Raw genomic sequence first — 25,180 nt, 5'->3', positions numbered from 1 at the left:
ACGTTCCCCTGGGGCTCTGTCCCTGGGACCTCCTCACCCACACACAGCACAGGAGCTTTCAGCACCTGTTAAAAGCTCAGGCTGCCTGTGCCCTCCCTAGCGCCACTCACTCCCGATACGTTAGAATCTGGACGCGGAGCAACCCAAGCTCTGCGCACCCTTACAACGCGGCCGGGCAGGCCGGCCCTGTTCAGAGGGCTTCACACCTCCACCCGCCCCCAGAACGCCCCCACCGGCAGCGCACGGTGCCGTTAGTCACGCGCACGCGCCCCCAACTGCCACCAACGGCCACCAACGGCCGCTCCCGGCACGCGCAGGGGGCGAGGCCGCCCCACCCCTCCCGCTGGGGAGAAGAAGGGCGAGGGGCGTGGCCCCGCCGGCGGGAGGCGGGGCTTCCTCTTCCGCTGCCGCCGCTGTTTCCGGGTTAGTGGCGCGCGTTGCGGCGCACGTGGGGGTCCCGGCGCGGCGCGCGGCCAGGTGGGCGCGGGGCGGCGGGGCCGGGCTGGGGGGGGGGGGCGTCTCCATGGTAACCGCGGCCCGGCGGCCATTACGGGGCCGGGGCCGGGGCGCCGGGGCCGGTCTGAGCCGCGGCCTGCTGCCGCTGCCTCCCGTTAGGTGTCCGTGGAGGAAAGCGGCCGAGCCATGACGTCCCTGGCCGAGCAGCTGCGGCGGCTCGCCCTCCCGCAGAGCGACCCCAGCCTCCTGAGCCGTGCCGAGGCGGCGTCGCTGCTGTTTGACTGCAAGGAGGCGGCTGCCGTCGACAGGGACACCTTCTTCGCCATCGGTGAGTTGGGGTCTTTGCCCGTCTGTCGTCTTAAAAATCGCTTATCCGAACGGTATCTGGACAAAGCTGAACGGTAAAGCTATGTTCTTATCCACAGAGAGGCCAAAGGAGTAATCCAAGGCGGTGCAGGTAGTCAGCGTAGGGGGATGGCTGGACCAGACGAGCTTGAGGGTCTTTTCTAACCTTAACGTTTCTGTGATCCTCCAGTCAGCGGCAGAATTGCGGGACAGGTCATCCTGGAGCACATCTCCGGGCATGTGAAGAGCAAGGTGACTGGGGACAGTCAGCGTGGTGTTATCGCAGATAAATCACGCCTGCCCAATGTGATTGCCTGCTGGGGTGGTACAGCAAGGAGGGAGCGGTGCACGCCATTTATCTAGAGTTAGCAAGGCTTTTCACACTGCCTCCCACAACATTTTTGTGATAAGTTTCAGACGTTCCAGCCTAGACACGGGGCAGCCAGATGGGTGAAAAACTGGTTGGGTGATCAGGCTCAGGGGTGGTCGCTACTGGGCTGTATTCTGCAGAAGGACTCGGGGGAGTGCTGGTGGGCAGCAAGCTGTGTCCTGCTGGAAAAGATGGCCAGCAGCATTCTGAGCTGTGCTACCACAGGCACAATTGGAGGATTGAGGGACATGATATCTCTCTTTACTCAGTGCTTGTTAGGTCACTTCTAGAAGACCGTCCAGTTTCACCTCCCCATCCCCAGCATAAGAAACTCATCAAACTGGGGTGAGCTCATTGCAGAGGACGCAACGTAGTAAAAGGCTGGAGAACTTGCCTGAAAAGGGGAAGCAGGAAGATCTGGCTTAAGTGTGGAGAAGAGAAGACTTTCATGGGTCTACTAGCAGGCTGCAAATACCTATGAGGAGATATTAATAAGATGGGTTATGTTCTTCAGAGAAATGCATGGCAGGAGAACAGAAAACAATAAGCATAAGTTACAACAGCAGAGAATTAGTCTGGATGTAACAAAAAGCCTTTTCATCACGTCAAGCACTTAAACAGTAAACTGCCATCCATTCTTTTGAAAATCACAACTGGATAATTCCGTAGGCTACCTGATCTGATATCAGAGCTAATATTGCTTTGAGCAGGGTCTTAAGTCTAGAGATCTCCCAAGGTCCCTTCCAACCTGAATTATTCTATGATTTCATGGAAATGTACTGACACCCTACTCTTTGGTAATGTTACGACCACAAATAATGGAAAATGGAAAAAGCCTTTTCTGTGTTGGCACGTGTCAGGTTCCTTATGCACATCAGTTTCCATTTTTGAATATATATTTACCCAAGAATGTGCTTTTTGCTTAGCCTTCGATCTGTATAAACTTGTGCAAAGTAATGAAACAATTCTTACCACTCTCTATGGAATATTGTATTTTAATTTATTCAAAGAGTTACCTGTGCTTACTTCAGCTGTATAAAAATCATAGAATAATTTTGCCTGGAAGGGACCCCTGAAGGTCATTTGGTACTATTCTGGCTGATCAGAGGGTCAGTTAGCTCAGGTTGCTCAGGCTTGTGTTTGGCTGAGTTTGAGGATTGAGGTTCTGTGATCTCTGATGCAGTGTTGGGCCTCTGATCTGTGACCATCACTGTGTTTAAAAAAAAAATCCCTATATTGACATGGAATTTCTTGTGTTCCAGCATGTATCCGTTCCCTCCCATCTGAATTTCTTTACCAAGTGAGTAGTTAGACAGTGGAACAGACTCTCTAATGAGGTGGTTGATACCTGTCCTTATTTAAGAGGGTAGCAGTCTTAATGAAAAGTTTTAACTCTGAGTTAGCCCTAAAGTGGTCAGTCTACTGACTTTGATGATCTTCGTAGGTCCCTTCCAATTGGAATTACTGTCATCCTATCCTGTCCTTCCATTGTGCATCTCAGAGTCTGGCTCCATCTCCTTGATAACCTACGCTATGCCATTAAGTAGATGCAGACAGCAGGAAGATTTCCTTTTGGTGATCTCATTTCAACCCAGTTCTCAGCCTTTACTTTGGATGTCATTTTTTAGTCCCCAGACCATCGTCGTGGTCCTCTGCTGGATTGATATGTGTACATCAATGTTTTTCTTTTAGTGAGGAGCTCAAAATTGTACCCAGTACTTCAGATGCAGTCTCACACATGCAAAATGGAAAGTGAAGTTCATCACCCCTAACCTGTTGGTTGCACTTTTGCAAATGAAACCCAGGATGCTGTTGGCCTTCATTGCTGCAAGAGCACACTGCTGACATTTTTTTTTCCTTTATCAATTAAGAAATAGTTTAAGTGTAGTAAAAGTTTTGGTCTTAGACCTGTTTACAATTTGGTTGGGCTTGTTAAGTAAGGATGACACACACCAGTATAGCTGAGAGGTTGGGTATGCCAGTGAGGATGTAGCTGGATAGGACTGGTGATTACAGCTGTTGCATTTAAAGCATTCTTCTGTTTTTTTCTGCAGGATGCACTGGATTAGAAGAGCTGATGGGGATCGATCCTTCCTTTGAAGTGTTCCAATCCAGCCTGTTTAGTTCCATGTCCAAAGGCCTGGAACGCAGCGTTCAGAGTAAAGCAGTAAATCAGCAGCTGAATCAGAATATTTCATTGTTCCTCATTCACCTGTCCCCCTACTTTATGCTTAAGCCAGCACAGAAGTGCCTTGAATGGCTTATTCACAGGTAATCCACTGAATATCGTACATGTATAGATAAGGCTTCTAGAAATGCAAGAAATTTCTTTCCTAATAATTTTGAACAATTATACCTCAGCTTTGTGGAGCTACAGGTTGAAAGGTTAAAATATATAAAAAAATATATATATATATCCATTTGGGCTTGGTTTTTATGGGGCTGTGTGTTATTTTTTGCCAATTAGATTTTGGTTTTTGATAAATTTCTGTGGAAAATTTCAGTATACCATGATGATCTGTATAAAAGCAATTATTTGTTTGCCTGGATTTCACCAAATTTGTGCAGCTCTAACCATCTTACAGAGGATCTAGAGAAGCATTTCTGTAATATATTTTGAGATAATGTGCTGTGTAAAATAGCAAACTTTCAATATAAACTGTGAACTGTAAAACATGCCCTTGTTTTATAACGAGCTAAGTAGCCTTATTACAATGTAATGTAAGAAGGTGTGAAGAAAAAATGAACCAAGTGTTTTTAAGAAGTGCTCGTCTTTATATAAATTGACCTATCCAGATGCAGAAAGTGTAATGTTTCATATCATGAAACAGTGAGTAGGTGCTTACTGTTGATATAACCTTTTGATCATGATTTCTTTTTAATATATTGTACAAAAATTTATACTACATTATTGTACATTTTGATTTAATGTTAACAATCTGTACAGAAGAAACTAAGGTTCTAGTTTATGTCAACTAGGGACCTAAAATCATTGACTGAGGGGTAAAAAATTGTTTCTATCCTGCCTTCCTACATATGGCTAGTGGCCATTTTTTGGATTCTGGATGGTAAGCGGACCATATGTCTGCCTCAGTGTGGTGATCTTCTCTGGTCTTGCTTAAAAGGAAGCAAACCAGGTGTTCTGAGAAGAACATGGCTGAGTCTTTGTTTTGACCTTCAAGTAAATTTTTAACTGTATGTATTTATTTGTTTCTTCTTAGATTTCACATCCACCTCTACAATCAAGATAGTTTGATTGGTTGTGTTCTGCCATATCATGAGACTAAACTATTTGTGAGAGTTATTCAGCTTTTAAATATAAAAAGCCCAACTCATAAATGGCATTGGCTGGATCCAATAAGGGTAAAGTACTTAACAGATGCAAGTTGGGAGCAACATGAGGAACTTTTTTAATAATATCCTGACTCTGTTACTAGATTTGTGAATATGGTCCACCTGTTTGTGTGGTTACTTGTAGGATAGTACTGAAAGATCTAATTGCAAGAATGGAGCCTGAACGGCCACCTGTTGTTTCTGCTATCTTTCTTTAAATACAGTGATAAAAAGCTTCAGTCATAAATACTCCTTGTTTTGACAAAGTTAGAGTGTGCTTTTAAGGTGTAAGTATTTGCAACTAGGAAGTATGTCAATTACTAAAATATGTGTTTATTTGAATATACATTATACATGATGCTGTTCAGCATCTGTCTTAATGTAGATACAAAAAATTCCAGAGAGATGCATGGGTTTGTGTTACTTATTTTCAATTTCAATGGTGTTAACCGATCAGTAGGCTTAATTTAAAGAGGTTATTATTAATTTTTACTTTGGGTGCTTCGCTTTACTCTAGAGTGTTCTAATATTACTTTTTTCACCATGGAAAGAAACCTGGCGTCCCACTGGCAAGGGGTACTCTCATTACACACTGCTACAAAGATCTGGATTTCATGGATTTCATCTGCAGGCTGGTGGCAAAATCTGTGAAGGTTGTTTTTCCTTTTATTCTAAAACAACATTTGTGTGTTGTCACTTGTTTTTTCCCATTTTTTTTGTTTGTACAGTATTATGCTATTTATTAATATTTCGATTTGTATATCATGTAGTAAAAGGACTCATTTACTAGCAAGCAATATGAACATGTCTTATTACTTATATAGACTACAGTTTCTAGAAATTCAGATGAGGAAGTGGCAGAGAACCAGTAAGCCAGGACAAAACAGTTTGGCAATACTGTATTACTTAAAGATACTGTGCTGCTTAAAAGTACTTCATTTTCTTAATTGCTTTTATAAACTTATTCATGCTACTGGTTTGTAACTTTGAATTTGGATATTTCTTTTGGGGATTGTCATGGATGTTTTAAATGTATGCTTTCAAATATTAGTGAGAACATAAAATTGAAAAGGGGGGGCAGTAACCTCTGGCAAAGTTTTCTGCTAGGGGGAGGTGATGCTTTTGATTGCATCAGCAGGAGTTTGTAGAACTTGCAAGCTGGAGTTCTGAGATCTTACTCCTTTTTGGGAAACCATATGAGTGTTTCCACTTTTCCTGATGTCTGAACAACTTATTCTTCTATTGTCCAGGTCTTTTCCGAGTTACCTGGCAACTCTGCTCAATTGAGAGTTCTTCTTGCATTTTATGCCTCCACCATTGTATCAGCTCTTGGAGCCGCAGAGAATATAACAGACAGCATAGTCTCCATGCTGCTCCCTTATATCCAAAAGGTACCTGAAGTTTTGTTTTCATTCCTGTGTGATGAACTGTCCTGTGTTCTACCAACATCCTTTCTGCAGCTAACGTTCAGGAGGGTTTGAAGCATTAGGCATGTGAAGGTCCATGACTAATAATGCTTTCTCACGCCTTAGAAGAGCATTTTTTTAAGAACTTTATTTCCTACTCTGCATGAAGAATGGAACTGTGAGAAATGGGTATACAGTTTAACTGAACCTCTTTGGCTTAGAAACTTAGTGTGCTAACAATGAGAAATTGGAGTCAGAGTAGTCAACCTGCTTTAATATTACCTGTTTGCTCCAGCGTGTGGGATTGCTGCTCTGTTTAAAAGCAGAGCAGCAGTTAAAGAACGTATGTCTCTTCCTTTATGTGTGGACCCTGTGTGACAGCTTTTTCTTCTTGAAAGTTAGGTTTATAATTCCTTAAAAGTTAACACCTGGAGAAAAAGCTAGTGTAGTTGCATGGACGTCAGGATGAAAATTATTTGTATGTTAATTTACTTTATTACTATTGTTATTACTATTATTATCATTATTATTATTATTGGCATATGTCAAAATTACACTTTTATCTCTTTCTCTTTTCCTAGGGCTTGAAATCCTCTATACAGGATTACAGAGCTGCAACATACATGATAATCTGCCAGATGACAGTAAAAGTGACAGTGGAGATCTCCTTGGTGCATTCCTTGATGTTGCAGATAAGCAAAACATTATCTAAAGTGCCCTCATTAGCCAGGGAAGGGGTAGCGTGTTTGAACCTACTTCTACAAACTCAGAAAGGAGACAATCTTGGGAAAAAGTAAGTCTACATGAATTGAGTTTCCTCCTTTTAAAAGCTCAAGCTGCACTTTGATAATTTGAATGTTTTCATCCTGCTCATAAAAGGGAAACCTCCCTATCAGAAGTGTTGATAGTCTGTGTGTCAAAGGGTTTGGAGGTTTATTTGGCTTGCTTTGAATTTTTTTGTGGTTGCTACAGCTGAGGAGTCTCAGTGGTACAAGTTTGTCATCGTTTGGGTCCTCTCCTGCCACTTCCCTCAGTAAAGGATTGCTGTCAATGTGCAAAACTGAAGCCTGTCAGAAAGAGATTTTCTTGAAAGTGTGAGTCTTGGAAGAGAAATTAGCATAATAATGGTAGTGCAAATTTTGGGTTATTTAAACAGCTTGGAAAAAAAGTAGTTTTGCCCCTTCCATGGAAGAACTTTAAGTTCATATCATTTTACACCTGAAGTGCTTCTATACCACTACTGCTTTGGTCCCAGAAGTCTTGTGTTCTTCTGGATGTCCATGTGATATTTCATTTCTTTCAATGTTGTCTGCCTTGCAACAGTTAGTTAGTGCTATTGTGTGCAGCTGAACATGGTGATTGAAGTCCTGCACGCTACAAGGAGTTCAGTTTTCTGGTAGAGAAATTAGCATTGGTATTCCAATAGTCTCTACTGGGAATAAACGCAGCGATTACCTTCCAGATATTTTGAAGCAGCCTTTGAAGAGGAAAACAGGTTAAAAACAGCTGCAGGAAGCTAAGAACAGCCATGCTTCATGTATCATGCAGCATCCACACAGGTGGATATTAAAGGGGGACAAGATGAGAGGAACTTTTTATAGTAGGAAGAGATTTGCTTCTCTCTGAGGATCTCCTGTCATTAAGCTGTTATTTCTCTTCCCTTCTTTTCACTCTATGCAATGTGAGGATCTCTCTTCATGCAATCCATACAATTATTTTTTCTCATACAACCAACTTCTCAAAAGCGTAGAGATATTCACCATGCCTTTGCAGCAGCTGTCCTCAGTATGACTGGCAGTACTCCGTTTTCTTGGTGGGCATTAAATGCACCAGTAAAACTGGCAACAAGAAAGTGGTACCCTTTCAGTCTTTTCAGCATTTACGATGAGGCTGTTACCCGGTACTGAAAATTGAATCCTTGGGATGTTTTGCAAGTATTGGTAACACAGATGAGCTTACATTTATTTTTTTGTTCCTTTTTTTTCCCTGTTCTGTTGTGCAGGCCATTTAATTATCTGTGCAACAACCCAGAACTGGTAACACTTTTGCAAGGCCTTTCAGAAGGCTATGATATCTCTCCACTTCTGCGTTACTTGTTGCCCCACCTTGTTTGCAGTATCATGAAATATGATGCAGGTAAGTTAGCACATATATTTAAAACTTTGAGTCTTATAGACAGAGAGCTATGCTAAATGTCTTAGCTGTGCCATTTTCATTTTGTTTCTGCCCCTAAAACTGTACCAATACACATGAAGATGTGGTTGAGCTTCAGTGTGTGTTGCTTTTTGTTTTTCCAGGTCCTACAGAGAATGCTATTTTAGGCATTGTTATATCTATGTCACTTCGATTTAGATGTTGATTTTCAATGTGCAGCAGTAACTTAATTTTGATATACTAAATTTCTTACTCTTAGAGAAGTACTGTAATATTGCAAAATCCATGATTTGAGTCACATACGTAAATCAATTTTAGGTAGATTACTTGTACTGCATATGTAGTTTAAGCGGTAGAGATCTCTGTTTACCCAGTAAATTAAATGTTCCTGGGTAATGAGGCTGACTGGTATGCAGCGGCCCATGTCTGTACCAGCAAGTCTGCTTGTGCTGTGGACTGTTTTAAGTGCCAAATCATGGTTGGGAAAGCTCTTTAGTTGAAAACGTCGAGCTTGACACCAAGGAGTGCTCTAGCAAGTTGCTGGCATAGGTTGTGGTAGCAGATCTGGAACACCCCCTAGCATACTTGAGTTTATTGATAGCAATACAGCCTTTAGCACTTCAATGACATTGGTGTGAAGCATTGCTAGCAGCACACTGAGAGTGTGTGGGAGTTATCAGTGGACGTTGTGGTCTTCAACTTGTGTGCTTGGTTCACCAGATGATACTGCCTATACCAGCTACTAGTTTTAGTCAGGATGGGGAGGTTATGTTCAAGCTGTTGTTCATCTGCTATTATTACTCGTTCTCTTTAGAGGAACAAGAAGAACCTGAGGAGAGAGAGGATCATATTTACATCAGACATCTTGAAGCTATTCTTCAGACTATACCACTGGAAAAGGATTTAGATCACCTATTGGCTTCGTGAGTTAACATAGATCTGTTTTTGTTTTTTTCTGCGGTACTACAGTCATTTCTGGTTTAATAACAATGAATTGCTGACAATCCTGACAATGCTGTTACCATTATATGAGCATCCCTTTTAGTGTCATGTTTATTTGGGTTTACAAGTGAACTCCAAACTTAGATATTGAAACTGAAATGTTTACTAATCCAGAAGAGTCGCGATTTTAGCACTTGTGGGAATACTTATGGGACAGAGTGAAACATAAGGCCAGGAGCAAATCTGCAATAAGTAATGCATATTAATTATAACCTGTTCAGCAGTATGTTTTATAACATTAATGAAAACTGGTTTGACCTAAAAATGGTGGCTTTTTCTTTTATTTGTAATTTTAGCAAATTTCTTGAAGGGTTTATCTCCTATGGTACAGAGATTGAATCTAATCCCGCTAAAATGGCTGCAATCAATCAAAAGCTGCTTCCTCTTATCAGACTTCTTGAGAGAAAGTAAGTTCCATTTTTCTATGACATATATACAGCCTGTAGGCTGATGAGGTCAGCTACGATCTTGGTTTATTCGGTGTCATAAGCACAATAATCTTGCTGAAAAAATACAGTAGAAGTAACTGACTCTCTTAATTTTTGTCTAAATTTTATTTTGCTGATCTAACCTTACGTTTTGTCATCACTGTCATACCTGGGCACAGACCTGCTGGCTTTGTATGGCTTCTTGCTGTGTGACATTACCTTTTCTGCTCATTATTTACCCTAGTGGGCTGCATATCATCTGAGTTAAGACATAAAGATTGATTGCCTTTGCAAAGCTTCTTAAAATAGCTGGTTCAGACAAGTGCATTCAGCTTCCTTGTATTTCTCTAGAAAATACTTGCTCTTCTGTAATGTTCTGTGGAAAATGTTGGAGTTTGGTCTGTTGGCAGGTATCCTAAAGCCTTAGATGCTGTGCTGGAGGAGCATCTGGAAGGTGCTACGGATCAGGCTGACCAAAATCTTTTTCATCAATTTATTTCTCTGTCACAAAGCTGTGGCAAATACAAGGTAGGTAGAAGCTTAATTCCTGATCCTAGCTCTTACCAGGTTATACTAACAGAAGGTTGATGTTGTGCCAAAGGTCTGCTCTCTGTTCCTTCCCCTCCCTCTACCCCCTTCCCTCCTCTTCCCCACCCCACCCCACCCCCCCCCCCCCCCCAAAAAAACACTGAAGTGAGGTGATGAGTTGATCAAAAATTTGATAAAACCAAAAGCTATCAGATCTTTTAAGTTCATGTTTATTATGAACAGTCATGGGTGTGAGTTTTTGTCATCATTAAAATTTACACGTTTCCACCTGCACCTGATTGCTCTTGTGGTAACTTTTTTCCTTATGAACATGGCCAGTGCACATACTGTACTGTTTGATAACAGCATGGTGCTGCCCAGCAAGGTCTGATCTTACTTAAAGATTTTGTCAGTGTCATGCAGGTATGTTTGGGGTAAGCTGACAAACAACGTTATCAGAGTTAAGAGAAGGTGGCTCGATCCATTTGTTGTGTTGTTTTTTATTACAGTCAGTAAGGTGGCTTACAGTCAGTAAGGTGGAAGAACATAGTGTTCAGAGTTCTTTTGTGCAGTTTCTGAAGAGTAAGTCAAACTCAGAGAAACAGAATAACCACTAGAGCAGCAAGTTAGTTTAAGGATTTTTTGAGTTATTTTTTATCATTAAGAGATGGTTAGTATTGTGAGTGCTGTTTGCAATGATTCCAAGACTGAAATCGCTTAGGAAAAGATGGTAACCTATATAATGAAGAACTTTGTGAATTTTTGTACTGATTTCCTGAAGGCATGGATTCTGTGACTGAATAGCAAGTGGGTTAAGAGAGAAACAGAAAAAAGGCATGCAGAATGAAGCCATGTGACTCTCTTCTAGCCTTTAAGGTTCAAAAGATAAGTGCAGGCAATTGTACTGGCAGGGATACCTTTTTAAGTTTCTATCTATGGTCTGTCCCATTGACATTGTCACTAGAGCTTTCTCAGAATCCTTAGGTAAGTGTAATGTTTTTCTAGGACAGACGGGTACCTGTGGTTTACTGTACTTTTCAAGTTGCGTTCCAAAAACTGTCTGCCAAAGTGAGGAAGACCAAATTTGAAACTGTTATACAACATCTTTGTCCTGCTGTTGACACTTTTTTGGTCAAGGTTTCTCATCTGAAAAAATGCTGAAAGAAATTCTTCCAGTACCCTGACATACCCTTAAAGTATTTTTAACATGTGGTGAGTGACTCTGAAATCTGTATTTCAGTTTCTGGAAGACTCTGATACCTCCCTTCTGCTTAGTTTGAATCATCCTCAGCCAGCTGTGCGAGTCCTGGCTCTTCAGCATTTGAAAGATGTTATTGAAACATCAAAGGTTTGTGTCCTGAATCTCTCACTTACAGGATGTACTTAGCATATAAAATCTTCTAAAATCTGTTTGACAGAATTATCAGTTGAAGATAAGTGATATGTTAAATTATTCAGAAATGTCATTCTGACAGTTTTTCATGGTGATTTCGGGAGGCTCCTGTCAGCGTTGTCCCTTGTTCTGGGGTCTGGATGTAGTTCTTTTTTATTAAGCTGCTTGTAGACTAAAATCAAATCTGAGTTAATAGTTATTTTTATTTTTCTTTTATTGTTGAAAGTTAGTCACTGTTATTTGTGGTTCAATTTCGATGATGTTACCGCTTGTACTAGGATTCAAATATTTCGTTGTAGCCTATAAATTATGCTACCAACCTTATTTATTCTTTTTTGTTCCGTTTGTTTTTTCCCTTATTTTCTTCAGGAAGGCTTTGATCAGTCTTTCATAGAAGAAGCAATTTTTGAGCGCCTCAAGGATGACAACAGAGATGTTGTAATGTCTGCTTTCAGTGCTTTGGAGGTAGGTGTATTTCTTTCGATAAGTCAGGTGAGGTTTTAGCTGGTTCTGAATGTGTGTCTGGAATGTATTCTTTATAATCGCTTTTCTACTTATCTCTTTGATATATAGCTTTTGTCCTTTACTGTTTGTCTTGTACTCCTCTGTTTGTTGTATGGCTTTTGTCCTTTAACAGGATGAAGCAGCACAAACTAGGAGGCTATTGTTGTTTACCTGTTACAGGTACCCCTCTCCTGCAACTTTGTTTCCTCATCTTTCCCAAAGTGTCTGTAGTTAGCCTGATTTTATTTATATTTTGTTTTGTAGATACTAAAGCATATTTTGAGCTTTGATTATAAAGTGTGCCTTCTGCTTATCCTGTATATATCTCTGTAAAAATGATAGCCATGTCATCTGCCTTTTGTATGGAAAATGGTGCAATGACAAGTCATTACGCTAGTGAGAAGTGCTCAGCTGAGTTTTTCCATATGGGAGTCATTTGATCAGTTGATAGCAGCCAAGTTCTAAACGCCGGCTCGGGTTTATTGGATGGGACTCTGGTATGCATTGTACTGATTGTTTCCAACTAGGGTAACAGTCTGTCTTCATTGCATCTGCTAGTAGTAGTGGAGAATATTATTAGCAGTAATATAATTGGTCTTGTGTGTTCATTCATTCTCAATCACTAAAAGATAGGAATAGAAGCATTTGAGTGATTATCTTTAAAGTTTAGTGTCTTTTGTTGATGTGCCTTTTATTTTTGTAATACAGATGCTGCATAAAGTGAAAGCAATTCTTACTCAATTACCAAGGGTTTTGCTTTTTGTGTGTTTATCAGTTTTACAAAATATTTCTGCATTCATTAAAGTCTTTGTACTTTGGATTTCAAGAGAACATACTGGGCAGTCTTATAACATTTGTTTACCCCGATGATATTTTGATCATGTGATCATCAACAAAATGATGACTTTTTAGTTATTATTAAGAGTTCAATTAGTGTTATTTGATCCGTGATTCAGCTTGATATAATAGATGCATTTTCCATTGTGAAGAGTAAATTATTTTTTATCTTATTATACTTACATTTCTCTCTCTTAATTACTTTCCAGATTTTCAGGAAACAAGTCAATCCAGAAGTAGTGGTATCAAGTCTTCTGAATATCTTCCAGAGAGCTGATCTCTCAAAGGATGGAAAGTGGTATGTTTCTGTCTTTTTTTCAGGCTACTTTGTCTCTGCATAAATGAAATTAAAAAGTAACTCTAAAGAACACTTTAAAAACTATTTTTTCCACTTTGAATGCTTTTTCTTACGCTGTATATATATGCTGAATTATAAGAGAAATTTTCATTATTTGTGTACCATTTCCAGTGAGTTCCCTATTTGTTCTCACTGCTACTTGAATTCTGGAGGGGGAAAAAAAAAAAAACGTGGAAAATGGAAAAGAAACCAAAGACATGTAGCAGACGTGCTAGAGCAATGGTTTATCAAGATCACTTTTTTTTCTTGTGTAGGTACAAGGTTCTGGAGCGAGCAGTAGAAATTTTAGTCAAAGAGGAGATTTTGAAAGAGAAGAAGGAACTACTGGATGAAGTGGTAATGCAGTTGTTACCGTTTATGGTAATCACTAACGCAAATTCAAAATCTTCAGAATGGAAAATGGCCATTTGTCTGTCAGAATCTGATCTCTGCTCCTTACACCCTTTACTGAAAGGCTGGCCAGAAGGTAGTGTATTAATTGTACCTAATTTGATGAAAGAAAAATAATGACAATGTAGCACTTCATGCTTACTGAACCTTAACAGTAATTGAGAGAGACTGGCTGTCATTAATAAGCTATTATACTAAGAGCGTGAACAGAATTGTTTAAAAAGCTCTTTGAAAGAATGAAGTTGCATAGTATTTTCCTGACTGTTTATAAATATTACTGAGCTGCCAGTGAGATTTGTATACCTCTGTTCTCTGATTTATTCATTTTTTTTCCATTGGAATAGCTCTTCAAGCAGCAATTAAATCTAGCAAGTCTGCAGAACTGATTGGAGCGGTCAACAAGGAAATGATTCTGTTGTTTTCTAAAAACATGACTTCAGGGGACCCTTCCTTATTATTGCAAATGGTATGTGCACCATGTTTCTCTAACCTTAATTTACAGGTGGTAACTAGTAGAAAAGATGTCGAACTTCATATGTGCTGTTCATAGCATTATTATGTCATTATCAAGCTGCTATGGAAATGTATGCATATTGCATTTAAGAAAAAAACAGTACAAGAGAGATAAAAGACATTTCTGTTTTAACATAAGGAAAAGAAGAAGTGAAACCATTACCTATTCGGAGAAATTATTGGTGTAACCAAATTGCAGGAATTTTAAGTTTCCTGGAAAAATAAATAAATAAATATACCTGTGGATAGTTCATAGACACAGATGCGTGTGTGTTCCCAGGTTCCAAAGGGTACCATTACAGCAGACAGTAATTTGTTACCAATGATAGAAGGTAATAAGGATTTAATTAGACATGCAGATGAAACACTCTGTAAAGTCATAGCAAAGTCCCACTATCTCACAGACTTTTTGTTGTTATTCCTGCCCTTCCATTTCCAAGGTTGATGATCTGATACTTGTTGCTGAAACAGAATCTGACAACGTGAAACAGAAAGTAACTGCTCATATAATTGGTTCCGTGCTTGTTCAGTGCTGCTGTGATTCACAGATGAAGGAAAGTTATTTTTCAGTGGCTATCAGAGTCTTCCGCTTCTTGGATGAAAAAATACGAAATCTCAAAGCTTGTCATCCTGCAGAGGTGAGATATAAACAGTTAGGAAAGGGCGTTTTCTTTGTAATGGAGAAATGTCTTCCATCAGAGGAACAGGCAGCTTAGAAGCCTTGAGGAGGACTGAAAATCTTGCCATTGTTTCTTTTCAAAGAGAAGCCACACAGCTGGCAACAGTAATTGAAGTTGCCATTAAGAATTTCTCTTTTATTTTACTGCTTTGGTGAGTCCATGTTAAAAAAATTAAGAACTCCAGTGCTTAACCTAACATGCCACCAAGTGATTCAGTGTGTCAGTGCTTTGAGCCTGGCAACAAGTTTGGGGCATTTTTGCCAGCTACCTTATGGTATCATGTGTTATTGTTGAGCTTAGGAATACCAGTTTTTTCAGTTGTTGAGTAAAAGGTTTGATGACTTGTTCAATATGGGAAAGAAGGACATACAGCTGAGTATAAGAAAGAGCTTATATTAATTTCAGCTTCATGCAAGTCTTTGGAACAATATTGAAAGCGTTGCTCCTGGGTTGTTGGGTTTTGGTATATTGCACAGCTCCATAAGCAGTTGTATTGACATTTGTTGGGAGATGATACAGGTATAAGGAGGAGCCATCAGGCAGGAATGATATTCAGAAGAGTATTGCTGCATCTTTCTGCTTTTTTTTTTTTTTTGCTTTATTTTCATGCATATTTCCCATATGGGTTTGTTGTCCTTATTGTTGTTTGTTTGTTTAAAAATGTTAAGAGTTCATTTTTTTTCTTGTGTAAGAAACCTAGGTGAGCAGGGCTGTATTTATTTGTGTGCACCTCCTCACGTACATCTGTAGCAATACATGCTAATTAGCTATTCTTACCTCAGATGATTCCATCAAAGGGTTTTATATATAAAGGTATCTGAAAGATATGGATTGTTTCCCAAACAGAGCTAGATGAAAGGATGAAACTGAATGTCCACAGAATGCTCTAACTCCTCATCTCTTTGAAGAGTTATTTTAGGTGGAGTTTTATTGTACCCTTTTGTTACTTTGCTTACGTATACTCTTAATCATAGTAGTAAAAGCAGGTATAAATTTCTAAACCACAGATGCAAGTTTAACTGTAAAATCAAAATTGTAATTCACTTCATAATGATACCTGTTTTGAGGTTAGCAATGTAATATTGCTGAACTTTAGTGCTAGATTCTGCCTTCAGCTGGATGAGATTATGACAATGTACGTTTCAATAAATTTTCATTCGCAGGAAACTCCTTCAAATTGGTCTATTGAAACAACACAGGAAAGTTTGGCGCCAGTGGACTTGTTAACTGCATATATAGAAAAGCTCGATAGTGACCAAACTGTTGATGCAGAGGAGTCTGCCATGTTTGTGTTTTTATTGAAAAGTTTTATTCATCACCTTAAACCTCCTTCATCCTTTCCAAAAGGTAAGTGTTAAAGTTTCGAATGTCATCTTTTATACAACAATTTGAAGTTAAGGAAAGTGAGGAGTTTTCATCTGTTTGTTTGCTTGCTTTAGAGGTTTTGGAAAAAAGCAAACCTTGCTTTCCCAGTCTTCTTCCACTGTTGATATTGTGTGGAGATCTGTAAAGACGTCTTATGAACATGAAATCAGCAAAATGTATTGTCTTACTTTAAATAAAGGTGTTTATTTTCAATTTGTCCCTGAAGTTTTTCATACGTATCCACCATGACTGATTTATAACTTTTATTTTTTAGAAGGAACTTGGTGGAATCCTGAATCTTTGAATCAAGATAGCCAAAACTATCTGCACCTCCTTTTGGGGCTATTTGACCTTCTTGTTTGTGGAGCTAGTGAGGGAGGCAATGTTGTTCAGTACAGAGCATTGATGAATCTCTTACTTAAGGTATTATTTTCATACTTATTTTCTGAATTATTATTCTGAGTTACTATTCATCAAATGTTACGCAGAAATACAAAATTTTAGAGAAAGGTGAGAAAAATGCAGTATTGATCATGCAACACTGCTTGTGGCATGCTAGTGCTATGAGGAAACATGAGTCTAAGCTTCAACTGGTTAGTTGACCTTAACTGAATGTGGTAGGAAACTGAAGTAAAAATCAATAAATGTACCAGTTGAGGCAAAGGTGAATATGCAATGCTGATTTGCAGGACAAAGGTTCAAGAGCTAGAGCTTCTGGTACTACGTAAGAGCAGAGCAAACAGTTTCTCTGAAATTTGTTAGCTTTTAAAATAAAAAAAAACAAAGAACTTATAGAACTCAGTGGATGTTTAGAAGAGAGATGAATGAAAAGATGGTAGGAGAGACTACAGAAAGTTTGTGGGATGGGGTTAGTGATGTCTTTAGTACTTACTGAAGGTAATAGCTGCAGTAATAATTTGCTTCTTTCACTTTTGAAGTACTGCTGATCTCTGATTTTGAGGGCGTTTAGTTTGAAAAAGATAAAATTATTTTTGCTTGCTCCAGAATAGTTAATATAACTAGAAGCTAGATCTTGGTGGAATCCTAGAAAAGACAATAGGCTAGAGTGTATTAGAAGCTTTATCATTTGTTCCTGCAGGCTATATACGGTCTTCAGGATGCTGAGTGGGCACTCCTGTTTGATGAATAGAGATCTCTTAGGATTCCAAAGAGCATTTTGCAGACAGAAAAAGTGCTATTGCCAGACCATGTAGTAAACAAGTGATTGTTAATTGATTTGGAAGACTATTAGGAGACAACGTAACTGCTTCAAAATCAGAAATTCTCCCCGTTAAACTTTTAGACAGGAGCAAAGCTGAGATAATTGGATGTAGATTTGTGAAAAACTGAATTGAATCATGTGGAGCAGCTACCTGTTGAAGAGGTGGGGGGATGGAGACAGGAGTGGGAGATGCTCTGACCTGTATCTGAGATGGTCTGTGATATGTGTATGATTCAGGGTTTGTTTATTTTGGTTCGTGCTCTATTATTGTAATGTCTATACATCAAATCCAGGACAAATGCTAAAAGTAACATTTAGTGTGAATATTCAACACAGAAAGCTGTGCCACACAGAGAAGTTAAATGCCCAGTCCTAAGACAGTAGCTGATAGAATTCTGAAAAATCTTTCAGTTTATACAACTGATGAAAAAGCCAGGCATTACTTCCTTAGAACACTTCTAATATAAATATTACTGCCACTCAAAAGAGAAGATGAAAGTTATTAATTTTGCTCTATGTTGCATATAACCATTTTCATGCTCAGTTAACACATTATAAAAATGTTCATATGGATGTGGATTTGGTCTGCAATGATAAGGAAACATGTACTTTATTTATGTACCTATAGACTACATGTTGTCTGTTAAACTAAATAAGCAGTTTGTCAAGAAACACATGGACTTCTTTTACATATGCAAGTATTGTCATCAGAATAAGCTTGGGAATGTTTTCTTCCCAAAAGAACAGTGTTTCTGACTCTTTAGTTTTCTCCTGTGTGCTCCTTTGGTTTGGGTGGTTTATCTGATGTTGTGAGTATTAGTTTGCCAAATCAAGGCTGTTCTGACCAACTGTACTTTTTTTTCTTCTCTTTTATTTACATGTAAGGTACATGTAAAAGATTCAGAAGTTCTCTTCAAATTCCTTTCGATTTTATGGACTTACAGCTTTAACCTTTCAAATCATCTGAATTATGAAGTCAATGCAATGCTGCAGACTCGAGCTTTATATATTGGCTATGCAGTGCTTATATCTCAGACATACCAAAAGAAGAAACAGCTACTATCACCATCGTCTCCAGGTAAAATACAATCTACCCATCTCTCAACTTGAGGCTTAATGACAGTATGTTTTAATTTCATGTCATTTTTCTGTATTTCATACCATGGAGGGGTGTCTCTAATCATTTATGTTCAGCCGCACTACGCTGAGATAGCTGTCTTTCTTGCTGAGTCACTGCTGCAGTTGGTAGCCCAATTTTGAAAGTAGTTGAAACAGCTTTTATTGTTGTTGTTTTTTTTAATCTTAAAGGCCTTAAAAAACAAGGTCCTATGCTGAATAAGTCAGTTATAGCACCTTACTTTCTGTGCAGTATAAGCATGTGGAAGGACCATGGTGAAGAAATTCAGAACCATCAATCTGTGAGGTTTATGTTGTCTTTGTGTAGTCTAGATGTTTATAGTGAAAAGAGATTACTTTTAAATTCTAAATTAATGTTGATGCCTCCTCAGAGACAGATACAGTAAAATTCTGACCATGGAATTCTGTTGTCTTTTCCTCCTTTCCTTCACTCTTTATACAGTGGTGATATCTCTGCTCATTAATTTGGGTAGTCCTGTGAGCGAAGTTCGAAGGGCTGCTCTCAATTGCTTCCATTCCTTAAGCGGGGTGAAGGAGTCTTTATTTCACCCTATTTTTCAGCATCTGGGGCAAAAGACAGAGGAGATCATATCTGACCCTACATACATCACACAGGTATTTGTGCTGTTAAATTGTGCTTCGGTACAAGTTTTGTCGGCTGCTGTGAGCTGTGATGTAACATAATTGGGTTAGGGAGTACTTAAACAAACTGGACATACTTATGTCCATGGGGCCAAACGGGTTGACCCACAGTGCTGAGGGAGCATGCTCATGACACTGCAAGGCCATTCTTAATTATCGTAAGAAGAAAAAAAAAAAGTCACGGCAATTAGATGTTCCTCAAAACTGAAAGCAAGCAAACGTCACTCCTATCTTCAGGAAATGTGAGAATGAAAAGGCAGAGAACTGCAGGATGGTCAGCCTCACATCGATCCCTGGGAAGGTGATGGGGAGCAGTCGGCATTGATTTATGAAGGGGGAAGTCGTGTTTGACCAACCTGATAGCCTTTTATGATAAAGAGAAGAGCTTAGTAGATAAAGGGAAAACAGCGGATGTTTACCTTGAATTTAGAAAGGCTTTTGACACTGTCTCACACAACATTCTCATAGACAAGGGAGGTGCACTGAAAACTGGCTGACCAGCCAGCACAGAGTGTTGTGATCTGTGGCACAATGTCCCCTGGGAGGCAGGTCCCTAGCAGGATTCCCCAGGTGTCAGTACTGGGGCCAGTACTGTTCAGTGCCATCATTAATGATCTGGATGGTGGAAAAGAGTGCACCCACAGCAAATTTGAGATACTAACTCATGGTTTATTTGCAGGTGAACAATTCAGTTTATATCTGGATTGCATTATTATAAAAGCATTGAATAAATGTTGTTTTAAGGCACTTTTACTGCAGGGAAAGAAATTTATTTTCACTTTTTTACTGAACTAGATCATGGCAACCCTATTTGAGGAGCTCCAGACACAACCAAAACAGAAATCCCAGAAGAAAAAATTGTCAGAAGCTTTGGAAAGCATACTCGATTGTGTACAAAACCCTGTTTGCCCATCATATGTCGCAAGAAGCTTAATGAAAATTCTTCACGAAGTCCATGGTGAGGTGAGTCTAGCCTTTATAGTTTCACACTTGTTCTGTCGGTATTGCATTTAACTGAAAAGCAGAAATCACATCATTTAATAGTAATGCTGTTAAGCAACTTCATAATTTATAGATTGTTAGGCATTAAGTTGACACCTTCAATAGTATGCAGTTACGCTGGAAAATATAATTTAATGAAACAAAATATTGTCATACTCCATCCAGGAATGTGTGGGATGCAGACTATTGTGCTGGAGTTGTTAAGGAACCTCTCTTGAAGTTACTGAAAAGTTTCAGAAGAAAGTTCTTGCAGAAGAAATTGATTATCTTGGCTAGGTATCTGTGAATAGAGTTTTCTCTACGGAATTGTAACATAATAGGAAGTACTATTCATTTAATTAGTTTTATGTGTACATATTAACCTCATTTTATCCTAGTTTATTCAGAATTCCTATTCTCTAAGTGTTGGAAAATACGTGAGTTTACTGTTCAAAAAATGAATGAAGTTATGAGTTTTTGTGTTCTGTTCAGTTGTATGTTTCTTGAAAGGATTGTACATTGCATAGAGGATGAGTGTTCTTGCCCCACACTCAGGTTTTGTAGGAGACAGTAGTCATAAATCGTTTAAAAAAAAAAAAAAAGCCTTCTGTACTTTAAAAACATGAAATACTACCTACCCATCAAAGGAGCAATAGAGCTGATGAGGAGGTACTTGTGGTAACGTGACAATAAATATTGTATTTTTCCTCTTTAATAGCTGTTGCGTAAAGTACAGTAGGAAATGTGGTACTAGAGAGGGAACAGATGTTGCAGTAAAATGAAGCTGCACTATTGGAAGCTTGTTAAAACAAGAATGAATAAAAAGCAAACTGTTCTTACAATTTTCCTCTGCAGATGATTCTTTCTCACCTCTTGCCTGCACTAGACCGGTTGCTTGAGAAGGTCTCGAAGGAACCTGAGACAATGTTAAAAGATGAAGCAGTTTTCCTGCATCTCATACTTGGGAAGTTTAATGAACATTCAGCAACCCTCTTGTGCAAGAATCAGCAGAGTCTGGATTTATTTATCAGAAGTCTACATGCTGCCAAGAAAATCTATGAAGAAATTCCACCTTTCCAAATTACAGCACTTGGGCAGGTATGGCTTTCAGAAAGATTTTTAATTTGCTTTTGTGCTTATAGCAAATAGCAGTGTTTAGAATTGTATTTGCAAGGAGTCTGTAGTTTTTGCCCTTTCTTTCATTACAAGTTTTCAAGGTCTCCACAGAATCTATGAAATAGCTGAACAGGCTGCAAAGCTCTCTTAAACTTCTTAAACTTCCTAGAAGAAGTTGCTGCTTGCTTCATATCACTGTATTTGCATGGAGGTGAATATCTGTATGATTGCCTGCAGATACTGCCGTTCCACTGTTGTTTTTTTTTGTTTTGTGTGTTTGTTTTGTTGGTTTTTTGTAAGTTGTTCAGGATCTTTGCTTTTCTTCTGAGGAAAAGATGTTAAGAAAATACAGTCGGTGAGAAATAATCTAATTTGAAGGAGGCTATAAATTCAGGCTAATAGTCCAATACTTTAAAAAAAAAAAAAAAAAAAAAAAGTCTAGCAACAGGAGGTATGCTCTCACAAAGGCATTTAGAAAAATTTTAGGAACCAATATGTCTGATGGATATTTCAGAAGTATGTGCTTTGTATCTAGGGATTTTTAGATGTATGCAAATAGCTAGTTAGTATGTACATTTTTATTATGTATGTTCATACATGTTTGTATGTTTGTCTGGGTGTATAATACATAATCTAACATACCCAAGTTTCATTTCTTGTGATTTTGTTACCTTCTTACAGTAAACCTTTGTCCTTTCTTTTTCCCCTTTGTAGATTACTAAACCATTCTTTGCAGCTGTGTCAGATGGGATGGTGCAACAGAAGCTATTAAAAGTATTGTTTGACTTACTGCTAAACTGTAAGAACCCACTTTGTGCCCAGACAATTAGCAGTGTGTTTAAAGGGGTAAGTGGCAAACTCCAGAACACAGAAATATGTTTAAATGGTTTGCAGTGGTACCATGCTGCTACATTGATTATTAATGTTCATTGTTTATATCACTTACAGCATGTAAGGAATTAGAAACTATTTGTCATATAGTTGTGTTAGTGGCATAAAAAGCTAAATGGCTGCTTTTAGAAGGTGTTTCTGTAGAAGCCATGCATCAGTCATTTGTTATTCTGTTAATGAATTCAGTAAAAGTCACTTCTTTCTGCTGCAGTGATTTCATTTTTCTGGGTAAAAACTGCTTTTTTTTTGTTGTTTTTTTTTTTTTTTTTTAACTGTTACTAGAAGACTTTTCCTGAAATACACTCATTGTAGCTGTCATATAGTAATTGATTATTTTACTTGGACTTGAAATCATTTCCTCATTTTATTTGCTGCAAGAACTACATTCAGAAATTAAGGTGATAAGACTTAAATAGGTGGATTATATACCCATATGTGCATGAAAGGGATGTGTTTAAAAAAAAAAAAAAACAGGAGGAGGGGTCATAGGTGTGTGGTGTGACACATTGTTCGTGTGTAATTGAAGTATTGCTTTTTGTTTCAGATTTCAGTGTGTGCGGAGCAGATTGTCACAGAACTGGAGCCACCTGAGAAAACCAGAAGTCTGACCACTGTTCAGCAAACTAGAAGGCAGAAAATGCAGCAACAGAAGTAAAATAACTAGAACTAGAAAAATGTTTTCCATACAGTTTGAAAACACCTTTCATTTAGTACATTTCATAATTGGTATTTGAAAGCATGACTATCTTTTTCATTTTCCCTGTGTGATAAAATAACTGTGAGCTATTTTCAGCAGCAGAAAACTAACCCATTTTGCTGTTTTAGAATAGATTAGTCCTAATTTAAAAAAAAAAAATCCTCTTACAGAACTTTTGATGTTGGCATTTGCTTTTGGTTTTGTAGGTATTAAACTTTATTGGTAAAAACGTTGTATGGACAGATTACTGTACACATGGCTAACCTAACAATGTGCTTCGAAGTGTTACTGTTAGTCAGCTGAAAGACCATTTTCTTTTAGTTAAAATGGAAATACAAGTGATTTTTTAAGTCTTCACCTTGTTTCTTCTCCCCATTCTCATAAGGAAGAAGCTGTTTTGTACACTGTACTTTTTTTTTTTTTAATCATCAGCTGTTGGACACAGTTGAAACAGGATTTTGGGTTGATTTTCTTGGCATGACCTAGAATAACTGTTCTTATGTTCTTGCTTTAGTTCACTGGACCTTTTTTAATGATCTTGACTCATTAGATTGATCCATCAGAGTTTATGTACATGTGTACATAGACACGTGCCCATTGCCCTCATACTCAGTGGTCAGACAAATAGTAGTTCAGAAGGTGCAAGTTTCCTGAATGACAAGCAGATCAGAATTTGGACAATTATTTAATAATAGTTGTTTATTTGTTTTTTTCCTCACAGAAGTCTGCTTCATCACGTAGACTTCTGTATACACAGAAGGTGTGCTATACTTGCTTATTTTTTCAAGTTCAGTCTGTTTTTAATTTAGTTGTTTAAAATGTTTTGCTGCTTCAGTCAAAAGTCCACATATTGCCACCTCTCCCAGGAGAAGCAGTAAAGGATATTATTTGAAAGAAATACTTTTTTTTCTTTTTATTTATGTATCTGTTCCCTGAAACACTGTAATATTTATTGTAGTATTTTATTTGCAATTGTATATCCTGATCGCTTGTCTTACCTTTTTAGAAAGCCACAAGATGCAGAATTGGCACCGGAAACGAGCCACTTCAGCTGGCAGAGGGTTATGCTTATTCTGGAATTACTGCAGCATAAGAAGAAACTTAAACGTCCACAGGCACTTGTGCCTGCACTTTTTAACTTGCTGAGCCGGTAATTTTGCCTCTATAAAACATGAGTCTATGAGCATGCTCTTCTGCAACAGACATTGTAAAGCATTAAAACGTGGGCTGCTTTCTCTCTGCTTTATTGCTAGGTTCAGTAGCTTGCATTTTTTTACTTAAACTGCTTTTAGGTAAATCAGATAAAGGGAATAGGAGGTTTTTAAGAATTGTTTGCCTTATAAAACAATGTGATGGGCTTTTTAAGATGGTTATCTGATATCTAGCTTTTTATGTGAAGACTTTGTTTCTCAGGTTCTTGGGAGTGTTAGGAAGGATGACACCTGTGCTAAAACTGGCACAAATGACAGGACTTATCTTTTGCAGAACTGTTATAAAATATTTTAAACTTTAAAATTCCTCCCAAAACATTGTGGAACTGCTTTCAACCAGTGGAACCTAAGAAAAGTATTGCTCTTCATGCCAGTCCTATATCCAGGCAGTTACTAAAGATTGTTTTGTGTGTTTTTTGTTGTTTTTTTTTTCTTATGCCTTTGTGTAGACTGGCAATCATATGTCAGGGAATCATCTGATACTCCTTACAGCACTTTGATAAATGTCTTTTATTAGGCAAGCTGCTGTGTTTGAAACCAACAAAGAAGAGAGACTTACAAAGGAAAGCACTTACATTCTTTTTCAATCTCTAAATTTCTTCCTGAATGTATAGGTGTCTGGAACCTCAGGCATCAGAAGAAGAAAATATGGAATATACAAAGCAGTTGATCCTCAGCTGCCTGCTAAACATTTGTCAGAAATTGTCTTCAGATGGTAGCAAAGTACCAGCAGGTAAAAATTGCAGACTTATTTCTTGATACTCTCACCAGTACATCATTAAAGCAACAGTCTCTAGCTTTTTTTTTTGTGAGCCTACGTTGTGTTGTAGAGAGATAGGTTCCCTCATAGTGTATACAAGCTCGTCCTACTAATTGTGGGATTTTGTTGTTATTTGTTTTTATGTTAGATCCTTTAGGTATGGTCTGCAAATTGAAGCCATTGTTTGAGTGTACTCAAGTTTATTCCTACATAGTGTACCATTAGGGTGTATATTAATTAATTTTTTTTGCTTGCAGATGTCCTTGATAAAGAAAAATTTAATGTGGAACTGATAGTTCAGTGCATCAGGGTATCTAAAATGCCCCAAACACATCATCATGCACTGCTTCTCCTTGGTGCTGTTGCTGGCATGTTTCCTGTAAGTAGTGCCTGAAGATACAGAGCTTTTCTATTGGAAGAACTTTTCTAAAAGGAGCAAGAGGCAAAATTTACAAGTTCTC

The 25,180-nt window shown here is 38.4% G+C and overlaps 1 protein-coding gene across 3 annotated transcripts in view; it reads left to right on the top strand.

The window, feature by feature from the left end:
- The first annotated feature begins 384 nt into the window (after positions 1-384).
- HEATR1 (HEAT repeat containing 1) overlaps positions 385-25,180 on the top strand; it is a 38,850-nt gene continuing 14,054 nt past the window's right edge. The window contains exons 1-28 of one of the 3 annotated variants that reach the window (XM_035556264.2): positions 385-477; positions 616-784; positions 3,226-3,442; positions 4,393-4,534; positions 5,056-5,157; positions 5,755-5,895; positions 6,492-6,703; positions 7,913-8,046; positions 8,879-8,987; positions 9,363-9,473; positions 9,905-10,022; positions 11,263-11,370; positions 11,785-11,880; positions 12,966-13,054; positions 13,369-13,580; positions 13,849-13,970; positions 14,458-14,655; positions 15,861-16,044; positions 16,337-16,485; positions 18,170-18,362; positions 18,864-19,036; positions 19,859-20,026; positions 20,900-21,142; positions 21,875-22,006; positions 22,596-22,702; positions 23,755-23,898; positions 24,574-24,692; positions 24,977-25,098. In XM_035556264.2, coding sequence (XP_035412157.1) covers positions 643-784; positions 3,226-3,442; positions 4,393-4,534; positions 5,056-5,157; positions 5,755-5,895; positions 6,492-6,703; positions 7,913-8,046; positions 8,879-8,987; positions 9,363-9,473; positions 9,905-10,022; positions 11,263-11,370; positions 11,785-11,880; positions 12,966-13,054; positions 13,369-13,580; positions 13,849-13,970; positions 14,458-14,655; positions 15,861-16,044; positions 16,337-16,485; positions 18,170-18,362; positions 18,864-19,036; positions 19,859-20,026; positions 20,900-21,142; positions 21,875-22,006; positions 22,596-22,702; positions 23,755-23,898; positions 24,574-24,692; positions 24,977-25,098 — 3,987 coding nt within the window. In that variant the 5' untranslated portion in view covers positions 385-477; positions 616-642. Of the gene's footprint in view, positions 478-615; positions 785-3,225; positions 3,443-4,392; positions 4,535-5,055; positions 5,158-5,754; positions 5,896-6,491; positions 6,704-7,912; positions 8,047-8,878; positions 8,988-9,362; positions 9,474-9,904; positions 10,023-11,262; positions 11,371-11,784; positions 11,881-12,965; positions 13,055-13,368; positions 13,581-13,848; positions 13,971-14,457; positions 14,656-15,860; positions 16,045-16,336; positions 16,486-18,169; positions 18,363-18,863; positions 19,037-19,858; positions 20,027-20,899; positions 21,143-21,874; positions 22,007-22,595; positions 22,703-23,754; positions 23,899-24,573; positions 24,693-24,976; positions 25,099-25,180 lie in introns of those variants that run through there. The other 2 variants (XM_050709453.1, XM_035556273.2) reach the window with 2 other exon arrangements.

Source organism: Cygnus atratus, chromosome 3, assembly GCF_013377495.2.
Source record: "Cygnus atratus isolate AKBS03 ecotype Queensland, Australia chromosome 3, CAtr_DNAZoo_HiC_assembly, whole genome shotgun sequence".
In the NCBI taxonomy this organism is placed as follows: domain Eukaryota; kingdom Metazoa; phylum Chordata; class Aves; order Anseriformes; family Anatidae; genus Cygnus; species Cygnus atratus.
Note: the sequence above shows the minus strand (reverse complement) of the source record. Positions and strands in the feature narration are given on the sequence as shown.